At 41.3% G+C, this 19,050-nt stretch overlaps 2 protein-coding genes across 5 annotated transcripts in view; one reads left to right on the forward strand and one right to left on the reverse strand.

Annotated features, from left to right (window-relative positions):
• The window catches only part of LOC147305275 (uncharacterized), a 64,324-nt gene extending 48,274 nt beyond the window's left edge, over nt 1–16,050 (reverse strand). For both annotated transcript variants that reach the window (XM_086278579.1, XM_086278578.1), the window contains exons 1-3: nt 15,555–16,050; nt 8,010–8,175; nt 7,588–7,678 (exon numbers count right to left, since the gene is read on the reverse strand). In XM_086278579.1, the coding sequence (XP_086134705.1) occupies nt 7,588–7,678; nt 8,010–8,175; nt 15,555–15,651 (354 nt within the window). In that variant the 5' untranslated portion in view covers nt 15,652–16,050. The remainder of the gene's footprint in view (nt 1–7,587; nt 7,679–8,009; nt 8,176–15,554) is intronic.
• Nucleotides 1–19,050, forward strand: part of hdac7a (histone deacetylase 7a) — a 75,933-nt gene that overhangs the window by 19,525 nt on the left and 37,358 nt on the right. For 2 of the 3 annotated variants that reach the window (XM_086278576.1, XM_086278574.1), the window contains exon 2: nt 16,859–16,927. Coding sequence is in view for 1 of the 3 variants with exons in the window: in XM_086278574.1 (XP_086134700.1) it covers nt 16,859–16,927 (69 nt within the window). In the remaining 2 variants the exon portion in view is untranslated. Of the gene's footprint in view, nt 1–13,228; nt 15,789–16,858; nt 16,928–19,050 lie in introns of those variants that run through there. The other variant, XM_086278575.1, reaches the window with a different exon arrangement.

Below are 19,050 nucleotides of genomic sequence, written 5' to 3' on the forward strand. Positions count from 1 at the left end.
GGCGGTGGTGGTGCTAGTGCAGGGGGACAGAAGAAGTTGTCAGAAAAAGAGAAAGAGAAGAAAAACAAAAAGTGTCAATTTGTTCATATTTTCTGGTGAGGGTCCCAGAATCTGTGCAAAGTGGGAGCTGAGTTGTGGATAACAGGCATTATAGGAGAGGAGAGGAGAGGAGAGGAGAGGAGAGGAGAGGAGGCTGTTTATAAAGGGAGGGAGCGGCTTGTGTCCATCTGGGACAATCCCAAGTGCTGAAAGCTTCCCCACCCTGATCCCAAACATCTCTCTCCCCCTTCACTCCCTCTGTCTTTCTCATTGTCTCTCTCCTGCTCCTTCACCATAAAATGCAAGTGGATACATTTTGATTTCAGTCTGTGGAAGGCATCCAACTTGTTGCATTTACAGACACATGCCGCTATCATTTTCCTTCTGCCTTTTCTTTCTTTAAATATCCTTTGTCACGTCCTGCCTCTGTTTTCCCCTCTGCTTCCCTGTGGATAAACTGCCAGCATGTTAGATGTAACATGACAACATAAAACTAAGAGAATGGGGAAGCCCTGCTGCATTTTTGAATTGCATGTTGCATAATATAAAACAGTATCAATGCATTGTGGAAGAAGCACAGGCAAAGCACAGACTGTGCAACATTGTGATTCAGTCACAGCAAGTCACAGCCAAAGGCTATTGTTTTGTCCCATGGGAGAGATTATGGCTGATGGTTAACAAAACAGGCAAAAAGCTGATATCACAAAAAAAAAAAAAAAGAAAGAAATTTGATTTGTCCATCAGCAGCGCCTTACAAGCCAGTAACAGACATTTTACACATGTTCTCCTCTTTCTCATCACTCACCACCTTTAAATATTTACTGCTTTCTAAGTAATTTAATGCCAGAATGTAACCCTGTAGAACATAAGCCACAACCCAGTCAGTCTCTTCAGTCCTCTCCCTTTGTTTAGCCTGCATGACCTTCCTCCAGCTCCTCTACTTCCTCCTCTTCCTCTTCCCTCCCTGCTCTGCCTTCCTCCCTCTGCTCTGCCTGGATACCCAGCGATAAGGGGACAGCGACGGTAGCACTTCCTCTCGCCACAGGAAGCAGGAAGTGTTGATTTCCACCACAGCCTCCCTGGGCAAACTCTGCACTGAGTCCACTGGGATCCTCATTCGCACTCTCAGCCGTATAGCAGCGAGCCTGGGATACAGGCAAAGAAGCGCATGTGTTGTGATTGGAAGCTGTCTGCTCACAATGACCCCAGTATGCATTTGCTTTGCAGCTGTGCCTCCTGACTGATTTTCATGGGAAAGCACCTGGGAAGCAGCCTGGTTTGCGTCTCTTTGACCTCAGGCTTGGCTTGCAGGTCACAGGATGATTGGCTAATTATTTCCCTAATCACGCTGCATGTTTTGTTATCACCCTCTGTGGCCACTGATGTGGATGGAGGCGCTGTTGAGCTTAAAAAAACACAAACAACCATTCATCAGCTAATGGATTCCAGTTACGCTGGTGGGTGGGAGGGCTGGGTGTGAGCCAGAGAGAGAGAGAGGGAGAAAGAGGTGACATAAAGAGAAGATGGGGAAGACAAAAAGTTGTGCATTAGGGCAGAAACGATACCTGAAGGGTTATTTTTCCATTTTCTTACTTGTTTTTGTTCTGATTATGTTAAGATTATTATGATATTATGATATCTTTGTGTGTGCGTGTTTTAAATTTGCACTGCCAAGTGAGGTCATGACTTCTTTTTTTAAAGGTTGCTTGAACAACATCTTCACTAAATGAAAACAAGGTAAAGAGGGAAAGACAGATGGACACAGCAGCAATACTGAGAAAATTATATTTGATTTGGGAAAGTATTGGCATCAAATAATCCTAGACCCACTCAGTTGGGTTTTTTAAAAACTTGTTCCAAGATAGTATTAGGAGGATATTATTTTTCAGCAAGTGACGCACATGGCCAGAAAAACAAGTGGAATTATTTTGAATTCTGAATCAAGGATTTGTAAGAGAAAGCAGGAACACAGCGGGCGGAGGGAGGTTTGGAGTCTTCACACACCCCCGTTCTCTGCTGCCTGTTGGAGCGGGGGGGCTAGGAGGAGGAATTGGCCGTCCGATTGGGGTCTGGAAAGTGGGGCCTCCCTGCTGCTGCCGAGTCGGGGCGGTCTGCTTCTCTCCACCGCAGGGAAAAGGGTAACACTACCTGGGTCTGGGTGCAGTTTCCCCCCTCCAGGGGCAAGGGTACCTAGACCCAGTTCGTAGAGTACGCTTGGGGAGTGTGATTGTGTGTACAGTGTCTATTTATGTCTGTCTCCACGTTGGGTGAGTGTTGAGTAATTGCATATGAGAGCATGAGGGTGAGAATGGATGTTTATATCTGTGTGTGCCTGTTTGTCTGTGTCTATATGTCAGGTTGGGTATCAGACGCCACCTCTGTAGGGACATCTCAGGCCCTCCAAGGTATGGAGGCCTATCTCCCCCCACCACTTCCCCTGCCAGTGGCAGACACCCTCAGGTGTCGGTGCGTTGGTGGTTCTTTGTGTCCGGGGGTGGGCGTCCAGGTACACATCGGCTCACTCCTGGTGGCTGCTTGTCGGGGCCTGGAGCCTGGGGCTCGCTCGGGCCACTTCGGGGGTGGGGTGCCCCCGGCCTCTCGGCCTGGGGCTCGGTCACTCTGGCACAGCTGGCTGCCGGCGGAGCTCACGGACACGTCACTGCAACCCCCCTGGCTTCTGCTCCGCGGCTGCTGAGTGACCCCTTATCTGGGGCTCTCCTCAGCTCTTTCTGGGACAGTGGCGCGGCTGCCCCTCTGTTGGTCTTCCTTGGTCTCTTGTGTTCTGAGGGTCTCTGGATGTCTGGAGTTCTGATCTCCTCCATACCTGCTTCATGCCCTGGAGGACGGGGCTGTGGCCCCCCCACACCCTCTAGCAGATCATTACATGAAGGAACCTTTTAAATACAAGCGTGCTCATGCTCACAGGTGTACACACGGGTGCTCACACACACAAACTACACCCTTTTTGGCTCCTACCTCAAAGCACACTGTGCGCTGTCGATCTTACGTGCTGCACAATAATGTTTAATATTTAGTATTTACTGTTATATTCCCATAGATCATCGCAATGATGTTGTTTATTATATTGCTCTTTTTTTTCTTCTGCTTGTTTTCTCTTTTTTCTTTCTCAACAGGTGATCCAGGTGATTGATATATGTATTTTTTGTCTGCTTATTTTGTTGGTTTTTGCCCTTTATCCCCGTCCCTCTTCCCCACTGTTTTTCTTTCCCTCTTTCTTTCTCCACTTTCTTTTCCCCAGTCAAGTCTGTCCCGTATTTAGCAAGTGAAAATAAAATAAAATAAACAATAAAAGGTGAATCAAATAGACCATTATGGCAAGGCTGGGATGGTCCATTTGGTAAAGTAAATCCGTTGGGCATCTTTCTTTGCCTTTAGACAACAATTCTGAAGAGCCAAACGGGACAGGCAAAAAAAAGAAAAGAAAAGAAAAAAGAGAGAAAGCAGGAACTGTGAAAGTCAGAGCGACTAAGTATGAAACACCACACACACAGAGTTTTTATAGTGCTGCTCTTATTATTATTATTTTCCAGTGTTTTCTGTGTGTGTGTGTGTGTCTGTGTGTGTGTCTATATATCTATGAAAATCATTCATCATCTCTCATGCATAACCCTTGCATGGTGGAAAATGAGTTGCCTAAGTGACAGAAGTGGATGAGGTCTCATGTTACTAAACTTTACGAGCTAGAAATTTGCATAATGAGAAAAGGACACATCTACTTTTTAAATTAATTCAATTAAATTCAATTTTATTTATATAGCACCAAATCACATCAACAGTCAAGCAGCTTTATATTGTAAGGCAAAGACCCTACAATGATACAGAGAAAACCCTGTCAATCGGATAACCTTGTAGCAGTCCGAGCAAGCACATGGAGAAAGTGGGATGCAAAAACTCCCTTTTAAGAGGAAGAAAGCTCAGATGGATTCAGGCTCAGGGAGGAGCAGCCATCTGCCATATACTATGACTGTCTGCACTTTCCAGATGGTGAAAAAAAAGATAATTTGCACCTGGGATGTGGATTGATGCTAAAGGTTGTGGCCCTTGTCATTAAATGTTATGGATATTGGATTTAAAGCCTAGCATTATAACTTGGTTTTTCTCGTAATTAACCACACAAGTCAGAAGGGGGAAAAAACATTAATGAAATAAACAGAAGAGTGGCAAAGGCAGCTACTTGTGAGTTTGACTAAGCAGCTGAGTAGAAGAGAAAGCAACAATGCCATAGCAAAGGATGCTGAGACATTTGGGCGATTAGGAAACAGCGGAGATATGAACCTAAATTGCGGTCGGGTTAAGGGTCAAGAGGGGTGAGGAGGTCAGATAGAGCCCGGCTAGCTCAACTTATAACAGGATATCCTGCAAGGAAAAGCCATCTGGTTCTCCTTCTCCCTCTCCTTCTCTGTCTTAAATTCCCACAAAAGGCACAGCAGTAAGCAGAGGTATAACCTTTCCATGAAAACCCCTGAGAAAACACAAGTTCATCAGTCATCGGTGGCAGACAGCTGATGTATGTGCCTACTTCATGTTCTTCTTCTTCAGCAGAACTCGGAGCACACTGAGTGTTTTATATAAGTGTGCGATGACAGCTGTATGATGTTTTTATCCACTTGTTTCAGGGGCTTCAGCAGCTAGAGGGAATTTTCCTACAGGGGTAGCAAAGTTGATCTTATCTTAACCAGACAGTGTCTAAAAAACACAATGAATCATCCCTCTTCTGTTTCAGTCAGTCATGCCTTAAACTGATATCAACAACTTACTACTCAGAAAGAACTGTTATTCAGTCGCAGTTAAGCCCCATTTATGGAAGAGGAAAATGAATTAATGGAAATTTGTCATATATTAAAGGTATTTGTATCAGACGGCACTTGGCACTTTTATACATGTTTTCCTTCATTTGAACCGGTGTGAACAATGACTTACAAGCACAATCAATGCCAGAAATTGTGAGGCAATTCTAAGAAAACCAGTACTGTGGTTTGTCAAGACATCTAATAGCAGGAAACTACCGAGAGCACAAGATTTTTGGTTTTGTTGCTTCAAAGGTGTCACCATCTCATTTGCTTCTTTGCCACGTGTTGTTGTGAAACCAATGAAGGGAGAACGTCTGAAGCGCATTTGTGATAGTAAAGTATGGTATACCCTCACGGCCACTTTATTAGGCACACCTGTTCAACTCAGACATGCTCACACGGCAGCACCACAATGCATTGAGGCATGTAGACGTTGGCCAAGCCGAATTTCAAACTGAGCATCAGAATGGGGAAGAAAGGTGATTTAAGTGTGTGAATGTGAGTGTGAATGGGTGAATGACTGAATGTAGTGTGAAGCACTTTGGGGTCCTTAGGGACTAGAAAAGCGCTATACAAATGCAGGCCATTTAAGTGACTTTGAATGTGGTGGTTGTTACCAGGCAGGCTGGTGTAAGTGTTCCAAAGACTGGGCTTTTCCCACATGACCATCTCTAGGTTATACAGAGAATCGCCCGAACAAGCGGAAATATCAACTGAGCAGGAGTTCTGTGGGAGAAAATGCATCGCTGATATCAGAGGGTTAAACTTGTTCAAGCTGATAGGAAAGCAACAGTAACTCAAACTGCATCCAAGGTTTGCAGAAGAGCATCTCTGAACACACAACATGTCAAACTTTGAAGCAGATGGGCTACAGCAGCAGAAGACCACACCGGGTGCCACTTCTGTCAGCTAAGAACAGGAAACTGAGGATACAAGCAGGTTCACCAAAACCGGACCAGAAAAGATGGTCCGATGAGTCTCTGTGTAATTCAAATGATACAGTCAGAATCTGGTATAAACAACACCAAAGCACGTGTCCAATGTGCCTTCAAAGATTCAGGCTGCTGCCATAATGGTGTGGATATTTTAGTACCAATTTTGAATGCTACAGAGCAAGGATACTGGCTCAAACCTGCTCTGTGTGGAGTTTGCATCTTCTCTCTGTGCAGCTAAAAGGAATGCATGATTCTGTGTCTGGAGATCACACTATCAATATCAGTATATGGTAAAGGCATATAGTCAATCTTAACATTAGCTTCTCACAGATGATTTTTATGTAGATGAGAGGTCTAAATGGTACATACCCCAGCCGTCTAAAAATGGATGTGACCAGACAACCACATATGTTCTCGGGGACATTGATCTGTATCTGCATGTAAATGATGTTACTGTCTCGTTCTGTGCTGCACGATGAGCTTATAGTTATGGGCCTTAGGATCTTCGAAGCTTCTTGTTCCAGATTAGACAAGTTGTAAACATTCAAAGACTTTTTTCTTTCTTTTTTTTTTTTTTTTTTTTTTTTACCTTGAACTGAAGTGGTTCAAATAACCAGGTTAAACTCTGGCTTGTGTACAACCCATTCTGTTGTTGGAGCTCCCTTTTTCACATATTTACTGTAAGTGAGGAGGATTCTACTATAACAGAAAGCAAGACCCTAATAATTCAAAATGATGCTTTAAGCATACACACAGCTGGCTTAACAAAGCCCAGGCTGACACTGCCCGAGAAACAAAACCATGCCAGCCTGTTTTGCTTATTTAACAAGTACTGCAATTATATTTGTTTAAAAAAAAAATCAGTAACAACGCAGGATGACAGGTTACTAAAACTGTCCGGTAAACACCTCGTGAGTCCATGTGACTTTTGTTTACAGGGGCTGCTTCACTTGTAATTGGGTATACTAAATCTAAACAAACTGACAAAGTTGCCACAATGCTTTGGACCCCGGTTAAATATCCGTGAGCGTGACAGCACTGTGAAAAAGATGCAGGAAAACACAGGCCAATCATAATTTACTGTATGTGCATGGCCAGAGTGTGCCAGCAGCTATTTTAGTCTATCCTGGATTGTTTTATTTTGACAGGAATTTAGAGGGGAAAAAAAGATAAATACTACTTTATGATCTTCTACAGTTTCTTCAGAGAACTGCCTCATTTGCTCAACGTGTCAGACAGACTTCAACCAACTAATTCTTCCCATTTTGTGAAAACCTTCATGTTTCCCCTTATGCAACAGTTATGCCAAAGTATAGTCATTGTTCTCTCCGTTCGCTGAATCACATACTCAGCCTGATATTCTCACATTCGAGTGCGCTCTTTAAGAGGGTGACATTTTCCATATGGAAAAATTAACTTATTTTTTTCCTACCCGTGGTTAATCATGACACAAACAAGACACACAGAGAAACACAGAGGGACAGACGGAGAGTGAAACGAATGAGCGAAGGATTGAAAGCGAGAGAGGGGGAACAAGAGTAGAGCTATTTTTGGCCTGTCTGGGTGTTTCCTACACACACACGCTCACGCTTCTCAGGCTTGTTGTTGTTCAGAACGGTGGGTGTTATAAGGCTGAGTTTTGATTTGATTTGACTTTACGTTTTGAGGCTTTGTATATGTGTGTGTGTGTGTGTGCGTATGTGCTTGTGTGTGTGTGTGTGTGTGTGTGTGAGCTGGCTGCTGACATCCCTGGGATTTTCTTGTGGTAGCTATGGTTTCTTGTGGTGTTTTGAATAACTTACCATAACTCCAAACGTCCTCGGGGTGTTAAGGGATCCTCGGTCCTTCATCATATACTCCTCTTGTGCCGTCACCGGAGCTGACCTCAGTTCACTTTCAATCAAACCAGATCAAACGTCCAAAAGAGAGGCTGTAATTCATTTAGTCAAAACCGTCTTTGTGTTCAAGTACTTACCGCCATCTTTTGTTGCTCTGCATTAAACCTCTCACAGATCTCTTAGTTTTTTTAATGGCTTTGGTAGCGCTCGGATTTTTAAAATGCTGATAAAAGTTTCTCTGCAGTTTAAAGATGCTATATGTATAGTTTGTATAGATAAATAATGCTATACGACTGGTGTGTGTGGTAATGCCTCTTAGACCGAAGTGGATGATGAGATATTGCACATAAAGCTGGAAAAAAAGTAACACTGTTTCTTTGTTTTACCTTTCAGTGGTGGTTAGTGATGACTGCACAAATGACACTGTTGCTATTTTGCGGAAAATGCCTGTCAGCGATCCATTGTGTTTCTGTGGACTGCATATGTCACCGAAGCTTTCCATGCACTGAGTCCTTTCAGACACTGGTTCAGCCTCAGTCTTTTCACACATATCTGTAATTTGAAAGTAGAAAGATGTATATTAATTTCCTGGAACTTCCCTCACTTTGATCTTAATCAAAGGGCTTTTTTTAACTAACAAAAAATGCAAGTCCCCAGAACAAAGACATCCTATAATGTGACTGGATAAATACAGTCCACACAACATGAATAAAACCTGAAAGACTTTCAAAGGTCTGTACTGTATATAATGTATGTGCTTAGCTTATTTATGTATTAGGATTCTGCTTGAAGATGCTAACAGTCTCATGTAAAACAACGGGACTAACAAACTGATGCTGGAAAAAACGTAAATATTTAAGACTCACAGCAAAATTAAGTAAATTAAGAGTAAACCTAAAATAGACTTTATAAAATAAAAACATAAATCTTTAGTAAATGATAATATATAAAGGTAACAATCTTCACAAGGGAATGTGTTCAGGATTCTTGTTTTGCCCAACTCTTAATACCCAAAGACAACCTAATTAACTAACAATAAAGAGGAAGCAAACTTCTCATGTTTATATTTATTTCTAAATATCTCTATATTTATCTCTTATCTCTATATCTATATTTATGTTTTTTTACGCATTTTATTCTCATATCATTAAGAGTTCTTTCAATTAAGAATGATTTTGCAATCAACGCTGTGCTATCGACCTACAGCTTGGATTTCCTAATACATGGTTTCCCATGCAGCTCATTGTTACTCACTCCTCATATGAATTGGTCCACAGCACAACAGCTAGACCGCTAACAAAAATCTGCAAAACCTGCCACTCCATATCAGCCTTGATCCCTGCTTCCCATCTCTGCTTCCAGTGAAATTCAGAATTCATATCAAAATTTTATTAGTGCACATGCCTTTTCATGGCCTTATCCCCGCTTATACAGGAGAACTGCCAAAAGCTTATTACAGCAGTCGCGCTTTCCGTTTATCAGATCAAGGTCTTTCAGCTGTTCCCCATTCTGCAACCACACTTTTTAGGTTGTAGCTCCTAAAATGTGGAACAGTCTTCCTCGGTGCATTAAGTCGGCTGAGTCTGTGGTTTCTTTCACATCTGCTGACATTTTTTATAGGTTTTGCTTTTTAACATTGTGTCCTTTTTTGTTTTAGTCTAGTCATACTGCCTTTGTGTGCAGGTATGTACAGTATGTTGGGCTAGGCAGACCCATTATGACGACTGCAACATTTGTGTCTGCTCCTCCTTAACTCCTCCTAGACAGGTAATCAATCTGGATTAAACTTATATTATATACATTGCCCAGGTTACCAGCACTGTCGACATCTAAATAGCTTTTTAAAATTAATTTTATAATTTATATAATTTGAGCTTTTCAAATTATATAAATTTGACATTCACATATATATATTATGTGAATGGTGGCTTAAAACATTAGATCTACATTATACGTATATTGTGTACATTATGTGTACTCTGTTTCTAAACTCATGTTGATAAAGTACTTTTAGTACAGTGAAACTTTGGGGTCTGAGAATTGTGTTGTCATCTGTAAATAAGTGTGGAAAAAGTGGCGCTAATAATGCCTGTACCCTGATTACCAATGAATATGTAGCTTGGAAGAAGAAGAACAATAAATATATAAATCAATTATTTAGTTATTTAGTATTTATGCACAGCCATTTTTGCCACCTCATATACCTATATATAGTGATACAATGAACATAAAAAGAATAACATCGTAAATCAACGTACATGTCCGTGTTTTAATACATGAGCGAAATGAGGAAACAGTGAAAGCTCATTGTTCTAATTTCCACATCCATATTTTTACTCTTGTCCTTTACTAAAATAGCTTTATATGGTTTAGAGTTCAAAATAATCCTTACGTGTCATGAATGGGTCTCAGTTTATCATCTGTCTTGAAAACAACTACTTTAAGCATCTTTTCTCTGATTGGTTGCTCCTCACAAGCTTAAATAGTAGGTGGGCGGGGCTTCTGTTTGCCTGAGAAGACCATATTAAGCAGCGGTCCCCAACCCCTGTGGTCCCGTGGCCCATGGACCCGGGCCATATATCTGGCCCAGATATCTGGCTGCGAGAGTTGAGGCTCGGGTGTGAAATGTATGGTTTTCAGGGTTTTTATTGGTTTTTAGCATTTTTTTTTTTTTAGCATTTTTATCATTAACTTGGTTTCCCCGGGTCTTTTTCTGTGTGTTATGAATAAATCTTCTTTTTTTGGTACCGGTATTGGTTTTATTTTGTTTATTTATCCACAATACCTTAAAGGCCGGTCCGTGAAAATATAATCGGACATAAACCGGTCCGTGGCACAAAAAAGGTTGGTGACCGCTGATTTTAAGGACATCTCATCCCTCTAAAATTAGGACATCTGGACAACTGGAGCAGTTTGATGTCTGAGTTTTCAAATCATAGGGATTACTTACATATACATTGACCTTTTATAAAAGCTTCTTGTTTTATGCTTTGAATGTGTGGCTAATGCATTTTTTTGTGTGGGTGTGGGTGGGGTATTGGCAGTTTCTGGTATAACTCAGAATGCAGGCTCTGAGCTTAAATTTGTGAAGAAATGCATTTCTTCTGTGTGCTCAGTTTGGTGGAACTTTAAAAAGCATGTCTGAAGGTTTCTGTCTTTATATCATGATTAGAAACTGATGATCACCAGACTAAGGCAGACTCAAACATGGTGGGGGGAAGCATTTTCAGTATGTTACACATATATAATTTTAGCTGCTTAAATTACTAGCAAAGAGAATTCTGAAATGAAAATATGTAAACGCACACAAACACATGGCTGTGTGCATACATCTATGTCCGCAATATTCACAAAAATAAAATCCCAGTGCTTTTCCTACCAAATATTTTCCAGCCTTATTATTTTTATCCTCTTTGTTCTTGTGTTTACACAGCCCCACTAAAGATAATACATCTTTTCCTCCCCGTCTGCCCCTCCTCCTCCTCCTCTTATTACCCTCCCTCTTCTGCATCTTCCCATCTCCCTCTTTCCGTCTTCATCTGGATACCTTTCTTTGCTTCCTCCTCCTTGGCTTTTCTTCATTCCCATCATCCTCTTCTGTTTTCTCTCCCTCAGCTCCTTCCCTCTTCTCATGCAGCATTCCTCACATTCTTGTTGGCTTCATAAGGGGAAGGACCCCGCTGGCAGACCAAGGCCAAACATTATTACAGTGCTCCCAGCCTCTCTCTCTGTCCCTCTCTCCGTTTCTCTCATCCTATCTGTCTTATTTTTTTCCCCTCGCTTATCTCCTAAACCACACTGCTCAGGTCCTCTTATCCTCTTCCTGACTTTCCTTTAACTTTTTAATCCCTTCCCTTCAACATTCACTCCTTTATTCGTTTTCTCTTAAGCCTCCACTAATTCCATTTTACTGATAGTATCTGTAAGCTCGGACTTTAACTATGTTAAACCAGTTTACTGAGACTGCTGTCTCTCATAATTAGTGGAAATAAGGGTCATACCATTCCCTCTTACGCACAACAGACTCATTTGTGTTTATACCAGAGCATGTGCTGTTTTTTAACGACACACTGTCTGCACATGGTAGATCAAGTATCAGACACAGATGCTCACAGCAAAGGCTCCCCCAAGTTACCCAACGCACACATACACACAGACAGACATCCACTTTACCTGTAAAGTAGATGACATTTAAAGCATCCTAAATGAATTTAATCAGTTGCCTTTTATTTTGTGAGGACTCCAGTTTAGTTTTGCACATTCTTTATTTTTTTATTGTTGTTTTTGTGAAGAATCACTTCTTGTGTCAAATGTTGTTGCTTTAGCAGTAGCACATCCCTGCAGGTGGGAGGCAACTTTGTAGCACACATTTGACCACATCCTGCCCCATATACTAAACTGACAAAAAAAAGAGCCGTACGTCAAACTTTTCTATGTCATTTCAAATTAATTTACATCTGAAAGGATGACTGATCATGTTTCTAAAAAAAAAAAAAAACCTGATGTGCATTGCATCATTTTTCTGCACTGTCTTCATAGCTGTGTTATCCCCTGTTGTATCTTAAGAAGATAACATGGATTATTTGATTTCTTACAAAAGCGTTAATACATGCAATGAGTTTTACAAAAATGTGAAATCATTTTGATTTGAAAATCTCAGGAATCAAAGCATAGCACACTGAAATAGACGCCAGTTCCTATTATTGTTTGTGAAAAATACCAAGTGACCAATGCTGGACAGAGTGTGTATGCATATGTATCTATTCCTCTCTCCCTGTGGGCGGTTGCCTGCTGCGCTGCTTTTCTGTCACCCTGTGGTTTGGTTATTTTCAGCTCGAAACCGGATGTGATTCAGACTGCATGCTAGATTGTGTAATTGAATGGACTAACCACATACACACACACACACTTTTTGAACGCGCACAATCGCATAAACGATGCAAACACAAACACACAGGACACAACCCTCTCTCACACACACCGTTATATCGTTAGATACACCCACACACTGAGGGTTTCTGGGAACAGTGCTGGGTTCCCCCCGTTCAAAGAGCCACCCGAGGGTGAGCGAGCGGACGATGAAGCACCACCAGCAGCAGACAGAGCGCTCGTTTCTTGGTTTCAATATTGGTCTTAAACATCAGTTGTTGACCTGGCTTACGCTGAGATCGGAAAAAGGATAAAACGCTTGCACACGCTCGTGCTCTGTGGAAACAAAAAGGACGGTTAAAAGTGGGGAAAAACATTGTGAAGTGCTTGTGAAACTTATTATAAATGTCAGTTTCTGACTCAAAAAAAAAAAATTTAAACGGTACTCTACAGATGGTGCTGAATTAAGAAGAGTGAGAAAAACAGGGAGTAGATAGCGTCTCCAAGCACCTCCGCCATGCATGAAGACATTCCCTGCGGCCTTATTTAAAAATAATAATAATAATAATTCAAACTAATTTCTAGCAGTTTGGTGTATTAGTTTATGTTTTAAAATGTCTTCTAAATGTGAATGTTTGACAGGAAGTTCTGGGAGGAAGTTTGTTTTGCAGGTACAAACAGAGGTTTGATTTTTATGGTGCTACCCTGGAGAAATTACAGATTTGCAAATTATTGTAGAAAAGGGCCAGAGAGGTTTACTGAATCATGCAGACCACAGTGGAGTGGTTGTGACGCGAGGATGTGTGCGATTCACTGTCAGTGGCCTCTACCAGAAAACTGCCTCTTGATTCTAGGAAGACTTTGGGCTATAAGATTTGACAAGGCAATGTTCCTGCGTCACGCAGGCTTCCACAGCAGCGTGTTGTACTGCAAGTGTGTGCGCTTGAAAACTGACAGGATGCTCTACTTCCTTGGTGGTCTGAAAATGTCAAGAAAAAAATGTGTATCTGCACATCTGAACATTGCACAGAACTTAGTGTCTTTAATCTCTGAAAAAAAAAAGTAGTCTGCATTACCGCAGGAGAGAATTACAAACATTCAGTCCTTCGTTATTATGAGGGAAAATAAAGATAGCTAGACATCGAGAGCATCTATTTGGATAGTTTTACCCTGATTTTAACTGTTTCAACTGTAAAAGTCTATTATGACTCAACTTTGTTAAGGATTATGTCAGCCTGCTTTATTTACTGCCACATCCCTTGTTTAACCGTAACTGCTCTTAATTACCCCCGTTTTCTTTTGATATTAGCAGTATCTGCTGTATCAAGGCAAGGTGTGCACCGATTACAGTGGAGTTATTTTTACTGTTATGCCTGTAATACTTAAAAGTTCATCAAAAACAGCTGACAAATGATGACTGAAAGCAAAGTTCTTCGTGAAAATTAAGCATTTTAAAGAGAGGATTATGGATAAAGTCTTTTCCCATAAATAGCAGGACTGATCACGTCAAGCCACCAGCAACCATGATCTCTCTTTCTGCACAACATACTTGAAAGCACAATAGGAAGCTTGTTCACACTTAATACTCAATTAGCGTGAACAAGCTATTGAAAAACTACACAAAATGTCCATGTTTCTACATGACTGCATTTTCTTTCATAACAGACTTCCTGCTTGCTCTACCACACGAGTGAATCGGGTGCAGTTTTAAACACACAGATTTACATTCTTCACGTACAGGAGCAAGTAAAGTCATTTGTATTTGTAGAATCGAGACTACAGTATATGGCATTGGTAATTTGGCACATAGAAACTATCTGAGACATTTTTTATGAGGGCCCCTTTAAACAGCCTTACTTTGTTTTTCCTGCTGTTCTTTGGGACAGCAATGAATGTTATTCAGCTTCAGCTCCAACTGCAGATTAATTTCCAAAGATTAATGTAAAGTTATTTCCTGCGCTCCCACAGTTCAGTTTTGTTAGGAAATATCTCTAATACTTACCTTTGTGATTCTATATAATACTGTGATAGTGGTCTATATAAGTTATTTAGGAAACAAATCTGAAATAGCTTCATAACTGAGCACTGCAGGCAGGAAATCAGAATAAAAAAGGAAACCAAACCAGGTTCAAAAATTGTTTTTGTTTCCTGAGAAAATACTTGCAGCTTTTATGGTTTTGTGCAGAAACTCACACAGACTCGAGTTTTAATGTGCACCCAAACAAGCTAATTTGTTCGGTGCTATAATGGTTTTCATTGCACATTAGCTCAATGGTGTATGACTGTAATCAGAGATTTTCTTGTCCACACCTACACCACAGACAGACAAAGTTAATGGAGTGGGGGGTATGAGGCGTTTGAAAACGCTATTCAACAGTATGTAATTTACTGTAAGTACAAGCTCAGGAATCAATATGCAGGACAACTATTTATATTCACTGTACTATAAATAAAGTGAGCGCTAAGAAAGGTATTGCACAGCAGATCTGTGCAAGTCAGTGCTGTAGTGATGGAAGTTCCATTTTGACCAACATCTGTCTCATCTTGGAGGGTCACATGTTGCCGTATCCTGACATGAATAACACTGTGTGGGTTGTTTGTTGTTTTGGAAACATTTAAGCATTTATGACAAATAGTAAATGTTCGCAAAAAGAGCCTAATTTTGTTTTGGTTTTTTTTCTGGGGGCCTCCAAAAGAACCCTGGAGATCCCAGAGCCGAGTCACTCTGCTTGCTGCTGGAAGTTCTTGACAGCAGATGGAGCCACAGAGAGGGAGCTATTATTTTATGTGGCACAAAATCCCCATCTTATTTGTAAGAAAAAGTAAGAAAAAAAAGAAAAAAAAAGAAAAGAAAAAGAAATAAAGTTAAGAACGCCATACAAGTTACGAGCAGTCAAACGCGGAGCGTGCACTTAAAGGGAGTGAGTCGGTGCGGGAAAACAATAGTCAAGAAGGTCCTGTGTGAAGTCAAGGCTATTTTTGGTGGGGCCCGCCTCGCCTGCTATTTCTGTCAGCAGGAGAGCGAAGGGGAGGGAGCAGGGCTTCGAGGGGGCCGGACTTACTTCTCTGTAACTTGCCTCCGATAAGTTCCTGTTTCGGCTCCTCAGTCAGTACAGGCTTCACTGACAATACCAGCGGACCTCTCCATCTCGCTTCCATCACGTTCCGTCAGCTTTTTGGCTCTTTTTACTTGTTCAACGTTTCAAAAACAGACTCCGATACAAGTTGGATTATCTTCAAGTGTGACTGGACTCTTTGAAGGGGCGGTTAGGTGTAAACGGGCTCCAGTTTACAAGGTAGGCAAGCGCTGGTGGTGACACGGTCCGAGCAGCTGAAAGTTTGATAAATGTTCTTAAATTTCGGGCTGTTTTGAGTCGGGCTTTCGACTCGTCGGGCAGGTGCAGTATGGCGTTAAGCTACGTGCGCAGGTGCACTCTTTTAATTGCTCGCGAGCGCTTGGAAAAGTGTCACGCGCGCGCATCTTTGACGAAAACTTAAAAAAAAAAAATTGGTACTTTTCTCGAGCTTTAATTTATTTCATTAGTCTTTTGTACATATATGTTACATAAAGTCACCATCAACTCCAACAGTCGTTTTAAAACATGATTTGCATTACAGCTCAAGTCATTATGAAGCAAGAAAGTGACTTTAAAGCAAAGTGCCGTTGACAAGCTGTAAATCGCGTAAATAATGTCTGCCTTCCTAAACAGAGTAAGGAGTGCTTTGTTGAAACTGCCGGAGGTGTGTTAACCACAAACCTACGTTTCTTATCAGTCATTTCTTAAGATAAGATTCAAATATTATTTACTTTTGGCCCCAGTGAGGTTGAGCAGATGTCGGCCAGCATCACAGTTTAGCAGCAGCACCTCCGCAACCCAGTTTAAAGTGCAGGTGCACTGTTCGCGTACTTTTCTACGACTGGGATTATCGCGTGTGTGTGTGTGTGTGTGTGTGTGTGTGAGAGAGAGAGAGTGTGTGTGCGCGCGCGCGCGTGCTTGCGTGGTACAGCCCAGACCACCACACACTTTTCTCATCTTTTCTATCCACATGTGGGTCAAAATAGTGCACTAGACCTGTGGTTGATACATCACATGAGCAGCTCACATTGTGCCAAGTGCCAGCACATGGCAGTGGTGAAATCTATTAACACACACCTGCAAGAAACGTTGTCACCTCTCTCTTTAAGGCTGGTATTAAAACTGCTTTGTTTATTGTGACATTTTTAGGAAAGGTTCAGAGGTGAAAGCTGCCAGTTATCAACTGTGTTTGTTTTTTTGTTGTTGTTGTTGTTGTTTTGTTCATTGTTGTTAGATATTGTGAATATGAGCTCCAGTTCAGTGATATACTTTTGTCTTTGTCCCCACAGATGGAATCGGCACCTCTGGGAACATCGTAAAGACTGACAGACAGGACAGCGTACTTCCCACAGTGGCAGGTTAGACCTTAAACCTCTGCTGAAAATGTTCAGAATGCAGTTCTGATTTAATAAGTAGTTGGGTTTTTTGGTAATATTTTACTTGAACCTCTTAAAGTTAGGCAAAAGCCATTAGCGCTGAAACGCTCTTGTGGAAAAAGATGCTGCTGCTCTCCAGGCAGTCCCTGCTCACGACTACATCTTGTTTTCTTTACATCATTTTCTTTTTAACATGTGCGCGTGCGCGCGCACACACACACACACACACACACACACACACACACACACACTGTATGCAATTTGGGTGACAGCAGTTTTTCCACAATGATCTAAGCTGCAGTAAAAGTAGAGAACAGGTGCTGGCCTAGTTGGAAAGACGCAGCCTCCTCGGCTGTGTTTTTCATGTGGGTTTAGAAGTTAGTTTTGCTGCAGGTCATGCAGAAGTTTAATTGAACATGCGTCACGCAGTCCTACAAAAATGTGTGAATGTAAATTTACCACATGAGCTATTTATTGTTTAGTAAACGTCCAATAGCATCCGGTTTTAGTTAGTTTCCTACTAAAACAAAAGACTTAGTTCTGTGTTCGAATTAATATTAGGAAATCACTGGTACCAGTGTATAGTACAGTAGAGGGATTCACTTCACTTTTTTATATTTTCACTTCCAGGATTGTGTAAGAGTCATCAGTAAGGATTCTGACGGTCATTCTTCTTGGCACAAAAGCTTCTCACATAAACATCTGGAGATATCAAAACATATTTCCTCCTAATTATGGCTGATTGCAACTGTTTCTTTCACAATGTGGTCATGGTTAGATAATGAAAATGTTCGCTCTGACTACTAGTGTGATGCAGGACGTGAACTTAGGTTAACCCTTTAGCACTCATTTCAAGATGCCACCATCTTTCCAGTAAAATAAGAGCTGGCTTGTTACTTTTCTTTGTAATCGTGTCAAATTTTCAACAATTTTCAGCAACCCTTCCTGTCATGTATTCATCTGTTGTGCCTCTCTTTAACAAAAAGCCTAGTTGATGCTTTTGTTCTTAAACCTGAGCTCAAAAAGTATTTGATCTGCTGCTCCAAGCATCAGAAACAAGTGACCCAGGCTGGCACTTTTAGTCCTGCATTTTTAGTTTAGATTAGCATTCTCTGCTGTGAAGCATGCCTGTGTGATCACGCTGTGTAGGATTACAATGCATGACTCTCTGAATGAAAGCCGGCTCTCGCTGTGCCAGGCTCTGCTGACTGCATGCTAACCAAGGACCCACTATGGGCTTTGTGTGTCTGCGTGCATGTCTCTGGAAAAAAAACTAAACAAAAAAAACCCCATTGCAGAGTCTGGTTACATGCGTGTTGTCCACACAGGGCAACTGGCACTGGCTCTCTATCCTTTGTCTTCCTCTCTCTAATTTCTCCATCTCAAACATGCACACCTTGCTTTAAATCATTTGGCCTGTGGAGTGCATTGCCCTTACGCCAGACGTCTGAAGTCGGAGATTGGTTAGCGATCTAAGGTGGCGGCGGTCTGCGCCAGATGTGCATAACATGTGAAACCACCATTTTAAAAGCCTCTGGAGCTCAAACAGCCCTTTAAACTACACAGAGTGCTATAATAGACCTGCAGGGTTACGTCCCACTTGTCCTGCTGTGTCTGTAATAGCCTTGAACCCTAATTTTCCACATACGTGAAACAGAAAACACGCAGAAGTGCTGTTCACTTAAAGAATAGCTTGTAATACTTGGCTCCTGTAGCAGTTACCAGAAGTGAGAGCATACAGGTATAATGATGATTTCGGACAAGTTTCACAATGGCTTTCAAAAGCTATGTCTATTAATAAAAAGACCTTCACCTCATATTCAACTTCTTCCTCCAGCAGCCTTTTCCTCTACACGCCCTAGAAATGAAAAAAGACACAACTCTTAATCCTGCAAACAGAGATATTTCAAAATAGTTCAGTTTTTTTTTTTGTTGTTTTTTTTTTGATTGACCATAGTAATGTTATTTTTCAATAATTGTTTTCCTAATAAGGAGTGAAAAAACTGCCTTTTTCAGGGCTGTCAGTGAAATCAACAAAAATTCCTTACAAATTTCTTCATAGAAAATACGACTTATTGCAGTTTGCATGTGTACTCTGCTCATTT

This window comes from Aulonocara sp. 'chitande type north' Nkhata Bay, linkage group LG20, assembly GCF_057382095.1.
Source record: "Aulonocara sp. 'chitande type north' Nkhata Bay isolate Kocher_YH1m ecotype deep benthic linkage group LG20, A_spYH_male_GT1.1, whole genome shotgun sequence".
NCBI classification, from domain to species: domain Eukaryota; kingdom Metazoa; phylum Chordata; class Actinopteri; order Cichliformes; family Cichlidae; genus Aulonocara; species Aulonocara sp. 'chitande type north' Nkhata Bay.